The sequence below is a fragment of the Heloderma suspectum genome, chromosome 6 (genome assembly GCF_057233095.1).
Source record: "Heloderma suspectum isolate Gila_16-S chromosome 6, 16-S_ref, whole genome shotgun sequence".
Taxonomy (NCBI): domain Eukaryota; kingdom Metazoa; phylum Chordata; class Lepidosauria; order Squamata; family Helodermatidae; genus Heloderma; species Heloderma suspectum.
The window spans coordinates 58681987-58701967 of record NC_139463.1 but is presented as its reverse complement, the minus strand read 5'-3'; the positions used below and the strand labels follow the sequence as shown (position 1 = coordinate 58701967).

The 19981-nt window shown below is 47.5% G+C and overlaps 1 protein-coding gene across 1 annotated transcript; it reads right to left on the bottom strand.

The window, feature by feature from the left end:
* Nucleotides 1-363: 363 nt before the first annotated feature.
* Nucleotides 364-18879, bottom strand: LOC146340946 (uncharacterized). Its single transcript, XM_084808238.1, has 7 exons — nt 18721-18879; nt 14554-14811; nt 12185-12312; nt 11799-12090; nt 6957-7159; nt 5343-5448; nt 364-1406 (listed from the first exon to the last, which is right to left on the bottom strand). The coding sequence occupies exons 3-7, from the start codon at nt 12199-12201 to the stop codon at nt 1290-1292; spliced, it is 735 nt and encodes a 244-aa protein (XP_084664364.1). The 5' UTR covers nt 12202-12312; nt 14554-14811; nt 18721-18879; the 3' UTR covers nt 364-1289.
* Nucleotides 18880-19981: the final 1102 nt, after the last annotated feature.

Sequence of the window (19981 nt, the reverse complement as noted above, 5' to 3'; positions counted from 1 at the left end):
AAAGAAAAGATGAGTCATGCCACCTCTGACCACCAACAATGTCTTGACCCATCCCATCTCCCATTGAAACACACCAACAGAAGGCTGCAGGCTATCATCTGTCCCTTGTCGTGTCATTAAGAGGGGTTGCCTCCAGGCATCTACTCTGCCTACTGAAATATTAGAACCAAGGCTTACACAGATGGGATGGATTTTGAATCTCTTTGGTTTGCACTCAGAGTCTTTGGGCTGTAAAGTATGCCCAAAGGTCATTCAGACCAACCCCAACACTATAAGTAATATTAAAGCCTTCCAGAACTTTAATCTAACAAACAAAACACCATTCCTCCCAGTCAGTATAAAAATGTACAGCAATACAGAAGTGAACTAGAAGGTTTTATTTTAAAATAAAACAAATTGGGATCACAATAAATCCTGTGAGAACAAATAGGAAGCTGAATTGTGATTGATTTGACTGGAACATGATTTAGCAGGGAGTTTTTTAAAAAACAATTTATTGAAATCACAGTTTCTTCTCCTTATTCGGTGATCTTTACAATTGAGACTGGGCCTTAGGAGAATAATGTAACATTTGGGAAGGAAGATGCAACTGAGGAGACCAGCCCCAGAGGCCAAGATGGAGAAGATTTCCACAGCCACCATGGACTTCCCCTTGGTACTCAGGTAGGTGGGCACAAAGGAGACCCAAACACTGCAAAACCCCAGCATGCTGAAGGTGATAAACTTGGCTTCATTGAAGCTGTCAGGCAGCTTCCTTGCTAGGAAAGCCACCATGAAGCTAACAAGAGACAGGAAACCCATGTAACCCAAGACAGTGTAAAACATGGTGACTGAGCCTTCATTGCATTCCACGATGATCTCTCCAGGCAGGGAATGGAAGTTGACATTTAGGAATGGTGGAGAGGTCATCAGCCAGAAAGTGCAGATCACAGCTGGGATGAGGGGGCAGGCCAGGAGAATGGAGTTTGTCAGTTGTCTCCCCAAAAGTTTTCTGGCCATGTTTCCTGGCTTGGTGGCCATGAAGGCCAGAATTACCATGACAGTTTTTGCCAAAATAGAAGAAATCTCAACAGAGAAGATGATGCTGAAAACACTTTGTCGCAGAAGACAGGTGAGCTTTGTGGGTTGGCCAATGAACAGGAAGGAGCAGGGGAAGCAGAGCAGGAGGGAGATGAGGAGGACATAAGCGAGCTCTCGGTTGTTGGCTTTGACGATTGGTGTGTTACGGTGTTGAATGAAGGTTGCCAGTACTAGAGACGTGATCAAGGAGAGGAAAAGAGGTACAGAAGCTAAGATTTGCCCCAGTGTCTCTTGATAGGAAAGGAAGTGGATCTCCTTGGAGATACACTGGTCTTGGTTCTTGTTTGGGTGTTGATCTTCTGGGCATGGGGCACAGCGAGCTGCATCTGGAATGAGCAACAACGATTGAAATATTGCAATCATGACACAATGTTCATTATGTGGAGCCTTGTTCAGCCCTCAAAGACAGGGATGGAAATAGCCATTCTCTACCTTACTATACACCTTACATCATTTTCTGTTTAAGTTTTGGCCATCAGAATACCAGAAACAGAAAAGGTACAAAATGCTACTTTTTCTCCCCACATGATCCCCCTCCCCACCCCTAGGGATGTAGAAATCCGCTACTTTCCAGTCCTGGGGAGGGTCCACAGGGGGAGGGATTCAACCCCCGGAATCCTCACCAGCCGGCTCCGCTCCACCGCGACTCCACTGAGTGCTCAGTGCTGTGCTGTATCACTGAGCACTCACTGCAGGACGGGATCCAGCCGCAAATGGCATCTGCTATGCTATTGCATCCCTGTTAGGGATGTGCAAAAGTCACTTACCTTTTTGAGGGGTGACATTCGTGGTGGGGGGATGCGCTCTGTCCCTCCCCCCGAAATTCTCCCTGGCCGGCTCCAATCCACAGCAACTCCACAGCACGAACGGCAGCAGGTAAGTGCTCCATTTCCCGCGCCTTTCGCGGGATGGGGGGGCGGGGTGCTTCGTTCCACCACAGATTTTGGGGGACTGAATGCACTGGCATTCGGCCTCACTGAGATCGATGGCAGAATTCTGAGACATCCCTAACCCCAGTTTTCTCACGCGATAGGCTACGCTTTTGTATTTACGTAGATATTCGCATAGCCTATCGCGTGAAAAAATAGGGATGCAAATGGCGTCCACCATGTAAATGGCATCCAGGACCCTTCCTGCAGTGAGTGCTCAATGATACAGCACAGCAATGGTGGCCGTATCGCTTGCTGTACAGAGCTGGCCGGCGAGGAGGATCCTGCTCCTCGCGGGTCTGGTGGGAGCTGGAGGTAGGTGGACCCGTTCTGCCATGGACCCCGGAGGCTGGATTAAAAAAAAATCCATCTGCAATGGAGTCTGTGGTGGAATGTTCTGCCATCCCTACCCACCCGCCACCCCTGTTCCTGTGGCATATGGCCTGGTTCAGAGTTTCTCTCAAGATATGTTACCAGTATGAAGGGTTACCTGATGAACCATCCATATACAGAACCCTCTCAAAACTTAATCCTTCACTCTCAAGATGGGTGATGCCATACTCTATTTCTTAAGAAGCACTCTCAGACAAGATTTCTTTTTTTGTCTTTTTACTACAAAGCTATCAGCATAACAGCAGTGAGTACAAGAGTTTCTGCATACATGAATTCAAACATTTCAAGTATCCAACATCAAGGGAACTACAGACCAGTCAGTCTGACATCAATCCCTGTGTAGGGGTGTACAAATCACTTACCTGGCTCCACTGGGGCCATCAGAGGTGGGGGGGAGGCACTTTGTCCGTCCCCCCGGAATCCTCCCCAGCCAGCTCCGCTCCACGGCGCCTCTGCAGAGCCGCTTGCCACGGCTGGCAACAGCAGGACTTCTGGCTGCAGCCGGGCTGCTGCGGCAGCAAATGGCAGCCATCATAGCGGCTGCCATTTGCGTCCCTGTATTAGGCCGATTTATCTTACGTAAATATTTACGTAAGATAAATCAGCCAAAAATAGGGCACGCAAATGGCGGCTGCCATAGCCACCGCCATTTGTGTACGCTTGGTTTTTGTGTGTTTTTTTAACCCAGCCGCGATAGGCTATGTAAATTCTTATGTACCCAATCATGGCTGCAAGCCAGGATGGCAATGGCAGTGGCAGCAGCCCGGCCGTGGCCGGCCAGGAGACCACCTGCTGCCGCCGCTGGAGCTGCTGCTGCCAGAGCTTCCGCCAACGGAACCGCCGCCACTGGAACCACCGGCCATTGACGATTCCGGGGGGGAGGGATGGAGTGCCTCCCCCCCCACCACGAAAGATTCCGTGAAAAGGTAAGTGAGTTTCGTACATCCCTAGTGGACTGTGGGAATGCTGTGATCATCATATACCTCGACTTCAGCAAAGCTTTCGACAAAGAGCCCCATGATATCCTGATGAGCAAACTAACTCTAAGTGGGCTAGATGAAGTAGTGATAAGGTGGATCCACAGTTGGCTACAGGATCGGACTCAAAGAGGGCTTCTCAATGGGATCTTCTCCAACTGGGGAGAGGTAATGAGCGGGGTACCGCAGGGCTCAGTCCTGGGCCCAGTGCTCTTCAACATTGTCATTAATGACTTGGAGGAGGAGGTGCAGGGAATGCTGCTAACTTTTGCAGATGACACAAAATTGGGCTGGATATCAAATGCCCTGGAAGACAGGAACAGAATTCAAAGTGATCTTGGAAGATTTCTTGGATATCATCCTTTCCTGTGAGCATGTCTTCTTCTCACATATCTTGCTGTATTTCCATCTGGGATGAGGCATCTTGTCACTTATCTAATGGACCATCTGGCCCAGTTATGCTGCTAATTGTTTTATGGAACTCGTTTGAATGATGCTACTGAAACACATGGCTATACTTTTAACATGGGCACCTCCCTATCTGGTTTCAGTCTTTATAGGTAAAAAGGTGCTAAAGATCCCTCTCTAATTGCCCGCAACTGCTGTCTCTCATCTGGCAAATCCCAGAAATGAGACCCCTTCACTACTCATGAGTCAGAGCACAGAGCTGTGTTGCATTAGCCATTGGGATCTCATTTGTAATTCCAGAATTCTCTTGGAGGCATCGGACTACTGAACTTCCTAACTGGGGTGAGATGATGCAGTGCTGAGATGATGCAGACAGGAAAGTTTTGCCTGATCTACCACAGTAGCAGACTTGTGCTCAAAATTCAGCAAAGAAGAAAATCAGAAATTCTCTAACTAGAAATGAAAACCTGGCAAATTTAAGAACTCAGACATGCTCAGTCATCTGCACTATCTTCTGAATGGGTGAAGATATAGGGAAAATGCTATCCCATATCATCTTAATATGAGAAAATGTCCTCTGAGGAGCTGTGGTGGTGCAGAGGCTGGGGAACAGATTGCAAAAATCTCTACAGATAAAAGGGGGACACCGTCTGACATTGCAGTAGGGGTGGATGGACTCACTGAGTCCGAGTTTGTTGATGCATGAGGCGCTGCCCCTCCTATCCACCCACCCAAGCCAAGCCACATGAGCCCTGGTCCAGGAGTGCCCTGCAGCTGCCCACTCCCCCATGTGAGCCACCATTTTGATGCGAGTCGGGGGCTGTAGTTTCCATATATCTAGTGTTGTGCAGAACGGTGGCTGTAATCGGCCATTTCCACAACAGGACAGGCCTCTAATGTTGTGGAAATGGCCCTTTCCAGCCACCATTGTGGGCAACATTAGATATACGAAACACTAGAGCCCATATCTTGCACTAAAATGGCAATGCGCTTGGAGAACAGAAAGCCCCCGGGCACAAGCAGATGGGTCCAGCACATCCCAGGGGTTCTCCAAGCTGGGTTTGGGGGCAAGAGGGGTGGGGGACTACAACAGACTCTGGGACCCAGTTGGGCACCCACAGTATCCCTGCATTGGAGTAAAGTCCTCCAGTTGACATAAGGATGACCAACCACCTGCCCATGGTCAGTGTTCTGCCCCAAACACTTCAGGTCTGATGCCAAAACAACCAAGGTTGGGAACGTGGTTCTAAAATAAATATACATGAAAAGTGGAGCCAGGACACGTTCTGTACTTTTGTGTATTAGTAATTTCCTGGGAGTCCTTATTTTATCATCTGAATAGCTTTCTTGAGGAAGTCATGAATACTTTGCACAGAAGTAAACAGAGGTACACCATCCAAAATGGTATTTATACAGAAAATATTCCTAGGGCAAATGGCCCATGTCCCCTTGTCTATGACCTTCCGCCTGACCCCACTTTACTCTTACCACAGTATGGTCTGCACTTTTATGTGGCTCTCAAAGTCGGAGGTACCTGTGGAGTTAGAAATCATACCTTCTGGACAACGGTCACATCTGTAGCAGCAAACCGACTTCCCCTCTGGACCTCTTCTCCAGTGCCCTGGAGAGCACCACTCCACACACCTCGCGACACGAACCTTCTGAAAGGGGAAAGGCAAACGGTAGAGGATTTCCACATCTCAACAACTGCACTAAATGTAGCTACTCAACAGCGTCTCCCATTGCATGATAGAGGAGATTACGAGTTCCAGAGGTGATGGGAAATACATGGTACCGCTGCCTCTTATTCGAAAGGCAGTTTAGCAGAGAGAGGCAAAGCAGAATGCGGGTTTGCCAGTCCCACAGTCACATAAAGGCTAAAGAACATATAGCAGCCATACTCTTCCTTTAGGGAAGAAATAAAACAGCTTTGCTCACACGTCATCTTGCATATAATTAGGGATGGCAGAGAATTCCGCCACGGGCTTCAGTGAGGCTGAATGCACTGGCATTCAGCCCCCCGAAACCCGTGGCGGAACGGCCTCCCACCCCCTGCCTCCCCACGGAATCCCCCCCGGGACGAAGCTTACCTGGGGTGGATGTTCTGGTGGGGGCGGCTTCGGCGATGCCTCCGGCGGCGGTGGCAGCGACTGGTCTCTCAGCCGGCTGCTGTGGCCACAAATGGCGGCCACTGTAGTGGCCACGAATTGCGTCCTGCCAGGCTGCTGTGATAGGATATGTAAGTATTTATGTAGCCTATCATGGAAAAGAGCAGGGGCGCAAACAGTGGCCGCTACGCCATTTGCGCCCCTGCTCTTTGCCATGATAGGCTACGTAAATACTTACGTAGCCTATCATGGCAGCCTGGCAGGACGCAAATGGCGGCCGCTGTGGCGGCGACCATTTGCGGCTGCAGCAGCCGGCCATGGCTGGAACTCCAGATCTGGACAGCCCTGGCCAGTAGCTCCGTGGAGCTGCCGCGGAGCAGAGCTGGCCCAGGGAGGATTCCGGGGGGAGGGACGGAGCGCCTCCCCCTCACCGCGAATTAAAGCTGGGAAAAGGTAAGTGACTTTTGTACATCCCTACAAATATTGCATGCACAGCTTGCAGTTTCAAAACAAGAGTTTGTTCAGGCAATTTCTCTGTGTTCAGGCAGGAGAGAGAGCAAGCCAGGTGCACTCCCAGCAAAGGAGAAAGGTGGGGGGGGGTAGGGGAGGAAGAAACAGGAGGCCGCTGGGGGCTATAGAGTCCTAAGGCCAGCTGTGTCAATGCTTTGACTAGCTAAATGCCGAATTTCCCCCTTCCTTGAACTTGCAGAAGAGGTTGCAATATCCCCGACAGGAGGGCCAAATCTCTCAGAATCATCGTAAGAGAGGCTCCTCTGGGAGACACCAATTCTAATGCCAGAACCAGTTGTATCCTGATGAGGCTAAGGGGACAGGGAGCCTCCACCCAGCAAATCCCTTCCCTTTCCCATTACATCAGTGAGTTCGTCCCGTCCACTTTCCTCCTCAGTGCAGAGAGAGAGAGACGGAGCTCTAAACCTCTCTCTGCACAGAGAAAGTGAACTCATCCTGCAGCTCCGTCCGAGCTGGGTGCCTCTGTCCTGCCATGTTCATGTTCCAACTGGGGTGTAAGGCGGACCCCGGAACATTCCCTTCAACCCCACCTCTGTCGCCCATGCAATCGCCTCAGGGTGAATTGTGAAGTCTTGGCCTGGGGGAAGTCCACTCCCCCAACTTTCACAGAATAAAAAGATCCATTTCGGGAGAAGATCCAGTTCAGGATGTCCCATCTCTCGCCATTTTCCGTGAAAGAGACTTCATCTCCAGCGTTGTTGTTAAAGCAGATGCTCCTCAAAGAGGCAAGAATCTGAAAAGCAAGAGACACATAGAAAATGAGGGAAATTGTGAATGAGTTCTGGCATCTTCTAACAAGGGATGTCAGAGAATTCCATGACGGATCATGGTGAGGCCGAATGCCAGTGCATTCGGCCCCCCGAAAACTGTCAGGGAACGAAGCCCGGGTCCCCCCAACCCACGAAAGGTGCATGGGACCAAGTGCCCGCCGCCCCCACCCCACAAATGGCGCATTGAATGGAGCACTTACCTGCTCCCATCCATGCTGCTGTGCGAATGGTGGCCATCCTGCGGCCGCCATTCGCTTCCTCCTTCTTCAGCTGTGATAGGCTACGTAAATACTTGCATAGCCTATACACAGCTAATGCAGGGACGCCATTTGCGTCCCTGCAGAGGCCATGGTAGGCTATGTAAGTATTTACATAGCCTATAATGGTGTGGGGGGGAACCTATCACGGTAGGCGGGGGCTACCTCCATTTGCGTACGCTGGGGTTTTCCCCCTGCCTTGATAGCCTATGTAAATATTTACGTAGCCTATCACGGCTCACTGCAGGAACGTGGAGCCGGCCAGCCAGGATTATGGGGGGGGGGGGACGGAGCACCTCCCCCCACCTGCGGAGCCCGGCGGAACTAGGTAAGCGGGGTTTCATACACCCCTACTTCTAACACTGTGTAACTGCCATCAAGTTAGGAGACTGGTTTTTTTCCTGAACTCCATTAGTAAACTAATGCTTAAGATGCATCTTATTTTGGCATCTCTGCTCGACTATGCTTGTGCAAAGTTTCGGGCTTTTTTGGCTGGTGCCTACTTGCTACAACAAAGGCTTCTATCTTTGAGTGGGAGCTGGAGGGGCTTTACTCAGAGCAGCAAAGAGAGCAACATCTGGGGTTCTTCAGCTGGCTGTCAAGATGGAACACAGATGGGGGGAGCTGCCTGCTGTTTGCTTTGCAGGGGTGTGCTTGGGAACAGGGACACTTTATGGATAAGAATGCCTTCCTCCTCACTAGTCATAGTTGCCACTGTAAAATTATTACAGAAGTGCCATGTATCTCCTCTATCCTGGACGAACTTTCCAGTGCTCTTTGGAAAGGATGGCCACAGAAGCATTTCCATGGGGACATGTCCTTCTTCAGACCTTAAGAAAGGCTGACTCCCCTTCTCCCCAGCCTCCCATTTGCTTCCAGGATCAAACCACTGAGAAACAACTCAGTTACTTTCATATGCTTGCCCAGGGTGAAGGAGGATGTTACCTGCCATGGCTGGATGTTCGTTAGCCTCCTGCCTCCCCCCGTCAGTCCACGTTTGGATCCAGACACAGCATGCAACGCGTGTGCCACAGAATAAACACCATTGTAGATCCTGTAGCTGTGACTTGTCATGCTCATTTTGAACTTGTATTGTGGCAGGTCCTCTGCCTTCTCCTTCCCAGTGCAGTTTCTCTCTCCTCGTGGGAAGGTTTGGCCTGATTTCAGAAACTGACAGCTAAATGCCCTTTCCCACCAGAAACGGAGAAGGACAACTCCTTGTGGCCGGAGTGGATCTAACGCCCCAGGGAAATGCTTGAATTCTAGCACATCCCTTGTGTGGACTTTGAAGTGCAAAGCACCATACAAGGTTTTTAGATACCAGCCACCGGAGGGGGCTCCTGCCGCAGCCATTTCCCAATAGGATGTCATGATCCAAACCTTCCTAAATGGGGTCCTGGTTTTTCTTTCATGATTCCTCAAGAACAGTGTTAATTGTGACATAACACTGGAGTCCCCAAAGAAAATAATCACTTGGGGCTCAAACCAAGAACTAGGAATAGATCCACTTTCTACCTGATGCCGATAAAGTGGGTCTGCTGGATTGTACATTTCAGAGATGGCCACACAGATATCATTCTGCTTGAGCATTGGGGTCAGTGTCTGGATGAAAAGTTCAACGCTGTCACCCTCAGGTGCAAGGAGCCCAATCCAGTTCCAGTGGAAACGCAGGAGCAGCCGGACTAAGCCCACATACTGAAGATTTTCACTGGGATCAATCCGATAGAAGGCAGGGAATGGCCCTCCCCCTCCCTGAGCAGGGTCCAAAAAGCCATAACCGAGCTGAAGGAAGGAATTTCCTATGAGTCTGTTGTAGCAGAATGTTTGGGCATCTAGCACAGTATGAATGGCATGAGCTTCCATGGACTACTAAGGCTGACCATGGATGCATAAAGTCTCCCCAGAAGGAAGATGGACATCTTAAAAATACATATCTAAAGTAAGGCACTGTGATGTTGTTAAGTCTCCAGCAGGTGTGGATATCACCCCCAAAAGTCAGGGTGACCATGCATGTAACCTGACAGTATTTCGTAGCATTCCAGAGACTGGGCTCTTGTGTCTAAATTCTAGAAATGTATTGGGGGCTTTCTGGCCCTCCCCATATATAATAGTTTGGTCATAGCAACCTAAGAAGAGTCCTGCTGAATCAGACCAAGGGTCCATCTCATCCAGCATTCTGTTCCCAGAGCTGCAAACCAGATGCTCATGGGAAACTCACAGGCAGGACATGAGTGCAAGAGCACCTCCTGCCCATGTTCCCCACAACGGGCATACAGACGCATCTTCCCTACGATACTGAAGGCAGGATACAGGCATCAGGAGCAGTAGCCAGTAATAGCCTTCTCCCCCAGGGATGTGTCCAACCCCCTCTTAAAGCCATCCCAATTGGTGGCCATCACTGCATGTTGCGGAAGTGAGTTCCACAGTTCAACTATGCATTGTGTGAGAAGGTCCTTCCTTTTATCTGTCCTGAATCTCCCACTATTCATCCTCATGGGATGACCCCAGGTTCGAGTATTATGAGAGATGGAGAAAATGCCACCCTAGCCACTTTCTCCACCCCAGGCATCATTGTGTATACCTGTATACTTTCTCCCCTTACTTGCCTTTTTTTCAAAGCTACACAATCCCAGATGTTGTAACTCTCCTCATAGGACAGTTGTTCCAGCCCTTTGATAATTTCAGTTGCCCTGTTCTGCACTTTTGCCACCTCTGCAATGTCCTTCCTTGGTGTGGTGACCAGAACTGTACATAGGATTCGAAGTGTGGTTGCACCCGAGATTTGTATCAGTGGAGTTTGATCATGGAAGTTTTATTTTCAGCTCCTTCGCTAATTATGCCACATGTGGAATTTTCCTTTCTCACAGCAGCCACACACTGGGATGACATTTTCATTGAGCTGTCCACGGCAACCCTGAGATTTCTTTCATGGTCAGTCACTGTTAGCTCAGATCACATCAGCTTGTAGGTGAAGTTGGGATTTTTTGCCCCAACATGCATCACATTACACTTGCTTACAATGAACCACATTTGATCAAACTCCATCCATTCTTCATGGAAAGTCATCGAGACACGCAAGACAGAAAATGGGAGGCAATGTTAGTGGGGCTGAAAAAGACATCCCTGAAGTGACCCCACTCCACACACTTTCTGTTGACATCCTATGGTGTGTGGCTGAAACATGGGCCATTTTAAATGGAAATCAGAATATAGGAAGAGCCCTGCTGGATCAGACCACAGGTCCATCTAGTCCAGCACAGTGGCCAAGCAGCTGCCTGTGGGAAGCCCACAATCACTTCATTTCCTTATGCACCCCCATGGTCATGTTCCCCTCCAACTGGTGTACATTGGCATGCTGCTTCTGATACTGCTGGAGGTCGCACATCTCCCTCAGGACTAGGAGGCATTGATAGCCCTATACATAAACTTCAGATAAATGTCACCTTGTCATTGGAGTGGAGCCTCCACGAAGCCCTGGAGGGGTAGCTGCCTTAGCTGCTCGCAGCAAGAACAACAAGGAGTCTTGAGGCACCTTGTTCTTTTATGACTCTTGAAGGTATCAAGGAAATATGTCTGATTTCCCCCAATCCACACACTATGTTCACGGATTTTGTTTATGGGGGGGGGAGGCGTTCCATCCCTCCCCCCGGAATCCTCGATGGGGGAGGAGGCGCTCCGTTCCTCCCCCCCTGGAATCCTCGAACGGTCAGCTGTGCTCCTCAGCAGCTCCGCGGAGCAGCCGGCCATGCCCAGCTAGGCCAGAGCCATCTGCAGACGGATTTCCGGCTGCAGAGGACTCTGGGGAAAAAAAAACGCGTACGCAAATGGCGGCTACGGCCGCCGCCATTTGGGTTACTTCTTTTTGTCCATCTTAATCTACATAAATAAATCTTTACGTAGGCTAAAACAGCGAATCAAAAGGGGACGCAAATAGTGCCTGCTACGCTATTTGCGTTCCCCTTTATTTTCACTGTCATAGTCTACGTAAATATTTATGTAGACTAAGACGGCCAGAAAGAAGGAATGCAAATGGCAGCGGCCTTTGCTAATTATGCCACACATGGAATTTCCCTTTTTCACAGCAACCGCACACCGGGATGACATTTTCATTAAGCTGTCCACCACAACCCCGATATCTATTTCATGGTCAGTCACTGCTAGCTCAGACCACATCAGCTTGTAGGTGAAGGTGGGATTTTTTGCCCCATTACACATTACACTTCCTTACACTGAACCTCATTTGATCAAATTGAATCTAGTGTTCATGGAAGGGCATCGAGACACACAAGAGACAAAATGAGAGGCAATGTTATTCGTATCTATATCCCCAGATGGATCCACTTACCTGTGGGATCTTGTAGATGCCTGTTAGGGGTGCTATTTCTCTGGAAGATTTGGAGTCAAGACCCCGAACAATGGAGAGCAGTTTATCCTGCCGGTCACATTTGTAATTGGGCATCATTCGCCCCTGAGAGGAAAGCAGAGCAAGGCTGTTCTGATGCATCCATCTGGCAAGGTACTTGTGTTCATACATGCGGAAGCCCAGCATTGTGTTGGGAAGGAGACCCGGATCCTTGTTGACCTCTGTGATGGCAAACGCCAAGGCCAGGAAGTGCTGGTAGTTCTTGACTATCGACCTGCAGTGGAGGGAGGGACATTGGGAGGTGTGTGAGGATCCCAATGGAACTGGTGAGAAGTGCAGTGTTAAAACAGCTTCTGCGTTAAACTTGCCTATTATTAGGAACCATGACGACTCGGATATTGTTTTATTTTTAGAGGAAGGAGCATGATGCAGGCATAGAATGCCTCCTCTGAAGGTTTCTGGTCCCAGGATCCATCCTTGCCATATACAGGCTATCCTGGAAGAGAGAGAGAAACCCTGTCTAACATCCTGGAGAGCTGCTGCTACTGATGAAAATGGGAAAAATTACAGCTATCACTTTGGGGAAGAATTGCAATGATTAAAATGAATGTATTACCTAGAATGTTATTTTTGTTTCAAATGATACCCATTATTACATCGGATTTACCTTTTAAGCAGTGGCAGAGAGATATAACCTAGTTGATATGGCAAGCAAAAAAAGCAAGAGTTCAACTACAAATTTTCCAAGAAAGAGGTAGCTTGGGATTACCAGATTTGAAAACCTATTTTTCTGCCTGCTGCTTGATGTGGATAAAGGAATGGGTGACATTGAAAAATAGAAGACTTTTAGAAGTAGGAGGACATGAATTTGATATGGATGGCATGGTTATTTGTGGTATGATAAAACAAACAAGACTTAAATACTCATTATATAAGAAGGGCTGCATTAAGAATTTAGAATAAATATAAATTAAGGTTTTCTCAAAAGACACCATGTTGGATATCTTCACAAGAAGCAATGCAGAGAAGAGAATTTAATAGCATGCATAAATGGATAAGATATAATGATTTACTGGAATTGTCACAAGGGGAATATAAGTTAAAATCAAGGGAAAACGTATTGAAAGAAGGCCATGTCTGCCAGGGGTTTTCATATTTGCAAATTAAAGAAAGGTTTAAAATAGAAGAGAAAAATGGTGGATTTGAACAAACAGAATCTGAGTTTGAAACAGCACTGTGTACAAACGATGAACACGTTATTGTGAAAATGTATAAATTACTGTTAAGGTATGAGACAGAGGATGAACAAGTAAAAGACTGTATGATCAAATGGGCACAAAATGTTGGTCATATAATATATCAATGGAAGAGTGGGAAAGTATGTGGGGAAAAGATCTAAAATGTACTTTATGTACAAGCCTTAAAGAGAATTTTTATAAGATGATGTATAGATGGTAAATGTCACTGTTTAAACTGTCTAAAATGTATAAGGGTGTTTCTGGAAAATGTTGGAAATGTGAAGCTCAAGATGGAACTTTTTATCCTTTATGGTGGACTTGTAAAAAAGCTAAAATATTTTGGAAACAAATACAGTTGTTAGCTCAAAGAATTTTACAGACTACTATAGAATTAAATCCAGAAACATTTTCATTGGGACTAACAGACAAAAATGTAAAAGAGAAGTGGGGAACCCTCTTTCTCTACATGACAACGGCTGCACGGTTATTGTATGCACAGAAGTGGCAGAATGAAACAATACCAACTGTGAGCGAGTGGATGATGAAAATGATGGAGCTGGCAGAGATGGCAAAACTTGCTATTATAATTAAAGAAGGATCAACAGCCAAATTTATGTTAGATTGGAAGCCTTTTATAGCATTTGTACAAGAAATAGAGAAAAATGATGTCTATGTATGTGGATTTTGAGCTTTGAGATGGTTGGTTCTCTTTTCTTTTTTTTCTTTTCTTGTTGTTGTTGTAAAAAATTGGGAGAGAAATGAGATAATGTCTGTGAACTCAATGTATGATATACAACTAAGATAAGAAGTAGACAATAATAATAAGCATTTGTTGTGTAAGGGGAGCCAAAGGTAGATATCTCACAATCTTGAGAGGTACTTTAGTGGATGTGTATTGTGTGTTTATGTTGTTGTTGTTGTTGCTGTTATGATAGCACTCTTTAAATATTTGAAAGGTTGTCACAGAGAAGAAGGCCAGGATCTCTTCTTGATCATCCCAGAGTGCAGGACACGGAATAATGGGCTCAAGTTACAGGAAGCCAGATTCTGGCTGAACATCAGGAAAAACCTCCTGACTGTAAGAGCAATACGACAATGGAACCAATTACCTGGGGAGGTGGTGGGCGCTCCCACACTGGAGGCCTTCAAGACGAGGCTGGACAGCCATTTGTCAGGGATGCTCTGACTTGGATTCCTGCATTGAGCATGGGGTTGGACTTGATGGCCTTGTAAGCCCCTTCCAACCCTACTATTCTATGATTCTATGTTATCTTTTTTAAAAATAAAATTATTATATCAATAAAGAAAAAAAAGAACCCTCAAGTCTATGACTCTCCTTTCACGTCAAAGCCAATCCTGACAGGCCTCTGAGAGCGTCATCTCAAACCAAGAGATTTTCAACATCGGCAGCATTGCTGATGCATTTCCCTGGAAGGAGCTTTCCCATATGAGTGCAAAGCAGGCAAGCCCCTCTCCCAGATCCCTCTATGGAAACGTACGTGTGAATACCGGATATGTATAATCACGGGAAACCAAAGAAGTCTTCTGACTTTTTGAAATAATAAGTGCCAAGGTGTAAATTCCCACCAACAGTGAGGTCTCCCGGCCTGTAATAATCTTCTTCCAGCTTAGATGGCCAGGTCAGGGGGCACGTGGTCCTCAGCATCCTCTCGGTGGCCTGAGGCAGGAACCAAAACAGCAGCAGCAGCAGCAGCAGCAGCAGCCAAATCATCAGCAGCACAGGGAGACCTTCCCTGCTAGGTCAGAGACAAAGAGAACGAGAGAAAGACGCCCTGGCAGGGGAATTAGATCACAGCAAGAAGAGAGCAGATGCCAAGTGACCAGACGCCATCTCAGCCCCATGTGGAGTCACTCCTGGCATATTTATATTAGGTATGTTTTCTCCAGGATTTCTTTGAATTGCTGGAGGGAAATCACTGGAGGATTCATCAAGAATTATTGGCATTTTGATAATTCCAGGCAAGAGAAATCACCACATCCCAATAACACTGGGCCCCCTTTGCACTTTGGAGAGAGAATAACAGATTTGCATCAGTCTTTGCTTCTTTGTGGGCCTATTGGACTTGGCCTGAGTTGTCAGGTTCCTCCCTTTCACCTGTGTCAGTGTGAGCACTTACATCCAAGATGGAGTCTAGCTGAGCATAAACATAGCCTCCCTTCTCAGGCACATCCTAGGCTCTGATAAGATAAATGGTACCAGAGCTCGGTAGCATGGAATGTGCTGAGGCGGAGATATCGCCCTTTGACTCATCTTACAAGCTGAGAGGCCCACTAGCAAGAAAACTGCAGCTAATGAACCAAAGCAAAGAGCAGTATGGATCACTACATCTCTCTAAAGCGACTGGCAGCTTCATTACAGGCTTGGGGCCTTACACCTGTGTATATGTGAGATCCACAGGGAAAAGGAAAAAAGGGCTCCACCATAGATTTAGGAGCAGAAATGGGGCACAAAAGGGGCAAGCATGAACAAAGGTCTCTTACACTTTTCTCCTTGCACTGTCCTCACAATGTTCTGGAGTTATAAGGACCCCTGAAGACATGACAGTCATTCCAAGATTTGGGGGGGGGGCTTTACCTCAGGACATCAAGAGGTTAACTATGCCACACCTCTCCCCACCTCAGAAACGGAAGTGTTGGCAAACTTAATAGTGAGGAAGCCAAAGAGTTTCAGTACTTATTACTGATGAGACTATTAGACTCCCTCATCCTTCAGAAGAAAGGAGGGCTGAGCTCTCTGGTGAGGAAACGTCAGAGTATCAGAAACCATTTTCTTCCTCTGTGGAGAGTTTCATACACACAGACCTCAGACAGAGAACGGGCCACCATCTCTTCAGTCTGAGACAAGGGAGTTCCCTCCTAGCCTAGGACTTCCTGCCTTTCCCCTGAAGCTGCCATGACACGGGAAGCAGTCCTGTCAGGAAGCGGCCTCTCTCTTCTGAACCCTGAGGGTTCGAGGGGGTGTCTCCAAGGGCAACAACAGAACAGCCTGTTTGCTCCTTTAGAAAGAATGAAGGAGTAGAAAAATAAATATGAATTCCTTGTGACACCCTGAGAGGTTCCCAGATTCCCCTGGTGAAGGGTCTGGAAGTTGCATTCTGGTTCCAAAGCTGTGGATGAAATGCAGGCTCAGCCTTAGCCACTGATTTCAACCAGTCATTCAAGTCTGCATGCAGTCATGGAGGAGGGGAGGATGGAAGTGCTGAGCTAGCAGGAGAGGCAGGCAGAGAAGAGCCGGAGTTCAGGGTTAGAGCACACAGAGTTCATGCAGAAGGTCCCAAGTTTGATCCCCAGGATCTCCAGCCAGGGTTGGGAACGGCTCTTGTCTAAATCTCTGGAGAGTCACTGCCAGTCAGCGTGGACACATCCTCCCCCACCTGGTTCCCTCAGTGCAATGCAGGGCAGGAGAAGCACGGGGGGATCATTCCCTCTTGCTTCTCCATCCCTGCATTTGTGGCTAGACAGCCAATTTATGCTTTCTAGCCATAGGACCTCAGAAAGGGGGAAGTGGCAGCTGGATGACATGTAGAATGTGTTGTACTGGCATTTCTCACTTCTCTGCCCTGGCATGCCCCCAGGAATGCCCTGTTTTTGCTGCTTTCTGCTGGTCTTCCAAGTGCAAAGTGCAGGGCCACTCCATGCCGCTTACGAGGAAGCATGGGAGGGGGTGGAGGTCAGTTCTCAGGGAACTGAACCATCCATGGCCACATAGACTCTGACTAGTGTCCATCAGATTGCACCCTTAGTGACATCAGGATCTGGGTTAGAATACAGGTCTGAATAAAATTGCACAAATTGATTACTGATCTGTATAGTCCCACAAACCAATGAATTTTGATTGTCTTTAATTGAACAAATAACATTTCTTAGGTTGTTAAGAAATGTTAACATTTTAATTGATGTTAACATTTTAATTGAGCAAATAACATTTCTTAGCTCATAAGCTAGCAATTTAGAGCTTCTATCCCCAAATACACAGTATTTTTCTTGAAGGCAAATGGGTGATGTTGAAATCTGACCTACTTCAAGGGCTATAAGACCCATTCTTCTTTGTGAAAGAAGATGGTAATTTTTTGCCCCACCTGATTTATTGTGTTTCATTTCCAGAAGTTTTATTTCTGACAAAAGTGTTTCTTTTTTTCGTATTGAAACCTTCTGAATTACTGTCAATTCACTTATGTGAGAATCCTACTTGCTCACTCATTGTATGGAAATAATGTTCTATTTCACTTTTATTTGTCACAACACAGAGTTGTTTTTACGGATGATAGGACTGAAGCACCATGGATCAGTTTAGACGATTGGTGTAAACAAGAGTTTACGGTGAGACTTATAGCTGAATCATCTGACACCCTTTTTTGATAGATCTCTGTGCTTATGATGGAAGAGGCATGGGTCGAGAAATGAAGAGATGGTCTTCTAGTATATGTTTGATAGTGACGGGCAAAGTATGCATAATCTCAGGATCCTATATTTAAAAAACTATTAATTTAAATTTAGCCAAAAGGTCCCTAAATGATGACATAGTGGTGTTCCTGCACTCATCCCCAAAGCAAGTCCTGTCCAGAGCTGGATCACTTACTATGTTGAAATTCCCCTATAATTGTTACACCTTGTTGAAATACCACTAATTTCTGCAAATTGACATATAAAAAAGTATGTTGATTTGAACTTGGGGAGTACAAAGTGGCAAATGTATACTTTGAACCTCATATGGCACCTTTCATAAATAGGTCTCTGCCACTGGAGTCTGCCGTAGTACTTTCTACGGAGAGAAGAAGGGAGGTTTCAAAAGGAAAAGCCACACCACAGGCTTCTGAACAGCCCTAGGCAGTAAATTGTTGTCCAAAACGTGGGTGTTTTAAGACTGCCTGATCTCTCTTAGTTGGATGCGTCACTGGAGCATGCTTTTTAATTTCTGCTGGAACACTTTTCCTTTTAACAACTATGATTAAACCCCTGACAGTGAGGGAATAACATTTTAGATCACCCATTTATGTCATATTAGATACCTGTGACAATGTAACCTTGATATCTAAGCAAGTCCAAACTGGCTACAAGCGATGACAAAACAAGTAGCCATGAGATAAATGACACTTCCAACAAAAATGTATAACTCTATAACTTATTCCAGAAATGATCCCTGTCAAGAAGGGCCTAATACAGTAGGATCCAGGAGGGCTGCTGGGCTGGTCACACATGCAGCATAGGGATGTACGAAAGTCACTTGTGCTCTGTCACTCCCCCTGAAATTCTCCCCGGCCGGCTCTGTTTCACAGCAACTCTGCGGAGCCACAAGCCAGGGCCACCCGCAGCCAGACATCCGGCCACTGGGCAGCCTGTACAGGGAGGTAAATGGCGGCCACCATAGCCGCCACCATTTGCGTCCCTGTATTTTGCCGTGATAGGCTATGTAAATATTTACGTAGCCTATCACGGCAAAAAAAAAAAGGGAACTGAAATGGAGGCAGCTACGGTGCAAATGGCATACTGGCCGTAGCCCCCGCCATTTGCATTCCGCTTTTTTTTTTTTGCTGTGATAGGCTACGTAAATACTTACGTAGCCTATCATGGCCTCCGCAGGGACACAAATGGCATCCCTGCATTAGCTGTGATAGGCTACGTAGGGATGTACGAAAGTCACTTACCTGGTCTCGCAGCTTGCTTCGTGGTGGGGGGGAGGCGCTTCGCTTCTCCCTCCGAAGTTCAGGCCGGGGGGGGAGGCTTCCTGCCTCGCCTGGCCGAAATTCAGGCCGGGGGGGAGGCTTCCCACCTCGCCCGGCTGAAATTCAGGCCGGGGAGAAGCGCCCCGTCTCCCCGGCCGTGAACTTCAAAAGAAAAAACAAAACAAAAAGCCCCGTGATAGGCTACATAAACGATTAACGATTAGGCTACGTAACTGCAAGTCAGCCATGATAGGCTACGTTAATCGTCACGTAGCCTATCACGGGTGACTTAAAAAAAGAAAAAAAAGTGCGTACGCAAATGGCGGCCCCCATAGGGAGCCGCCATTCGCGTTCCTTATTTGGTCCCTGTACCCTACGTAAAGATTTACGTAGACTACGGCTAAAATAAGGGCAACGCTATTTGCCATGATTTGCCCGGCAAATTGGGAAAATGATAACAGCCGTGCCTGGTGGGAAGATGCAACCTCTTTGCAGGCTGAGTCAGGTGTCCCAGCCCTGGGTTTGGATTGCGTGTCTCGAACTGGCCTTGGATTGCTAGGGCTGGGCAATTAAAGGGAGCCTAGTGAAGGGGCTGGTGTCTCTCCTTGTCCCTGATGGTACTAGGGTGTGCTGCTTGTCGAGTGTGATCCTGGGAGGCCCATTCTTTGGTATGGACAGGATAGCCCAGCTAGCTTTCTTGTTTTACGCATGGGAGCGTGTGCCTTGGTGTTTGGCATTTCTGGTTTTGCTTAGAGTTTTGTACCTTGCTTGTAATTTCTAGTACAACCGAGCACCTCTCCCTATTCCTTGCTCTTTGTTCCTTCCCCCTAATACATTTTTACCCAAATTCCAGTTGGTGTGGTGTGTCCTGAATACCTTCAGTGCTAAATGCAGTGCCTATTGGCCAGGAAGGGAGCTCCTGGGTTAATTTAGGGAATCTTGTGGCCGAGTTTGGCCTGGTCTACCTTGCATGGTTGTTGGGGTGAAACCAGCAATCCTTCACATGGTGGCAGTGCTGGGATAAGACAATGAAGTTGTCCAGGATGCTTGAGGGCACTGAGGAACCAGGGAGAGGCAGACGACAAAGCTGGGGTTGTATACTCCCGCGGTTTGTTGTTTTGGCTAGTTAGGGGCCATGCAGGCCCAAAGTAGGATTCGCTCTGACTGGGAGGAGGCAGTTTCCTCCCAGCTACCAGGAGCGGAAGCCGGGAGTTTGGCCATCATTGAATGTGTTGTAGGTGCT

Coding starts and splice junctions, on each gene's coding strand:
- LOC146340946 (XM_084808238.1), bottom strand. Junction 5,449..6,956: donor CGATTGCATGGGCGACAGAG/GTGGGGTTGAAG, acceptor TTCCCCTTTCAG/AAGGTTCGTGTCGCGAGGTG. Junction 1,407..5,342: donor ATGTGACCGTTGTCCAGAAG/GTATGATTTCTA, acceptor TGCTCATTCCAG/ATGCAGCTCGCTGTGCCCCA.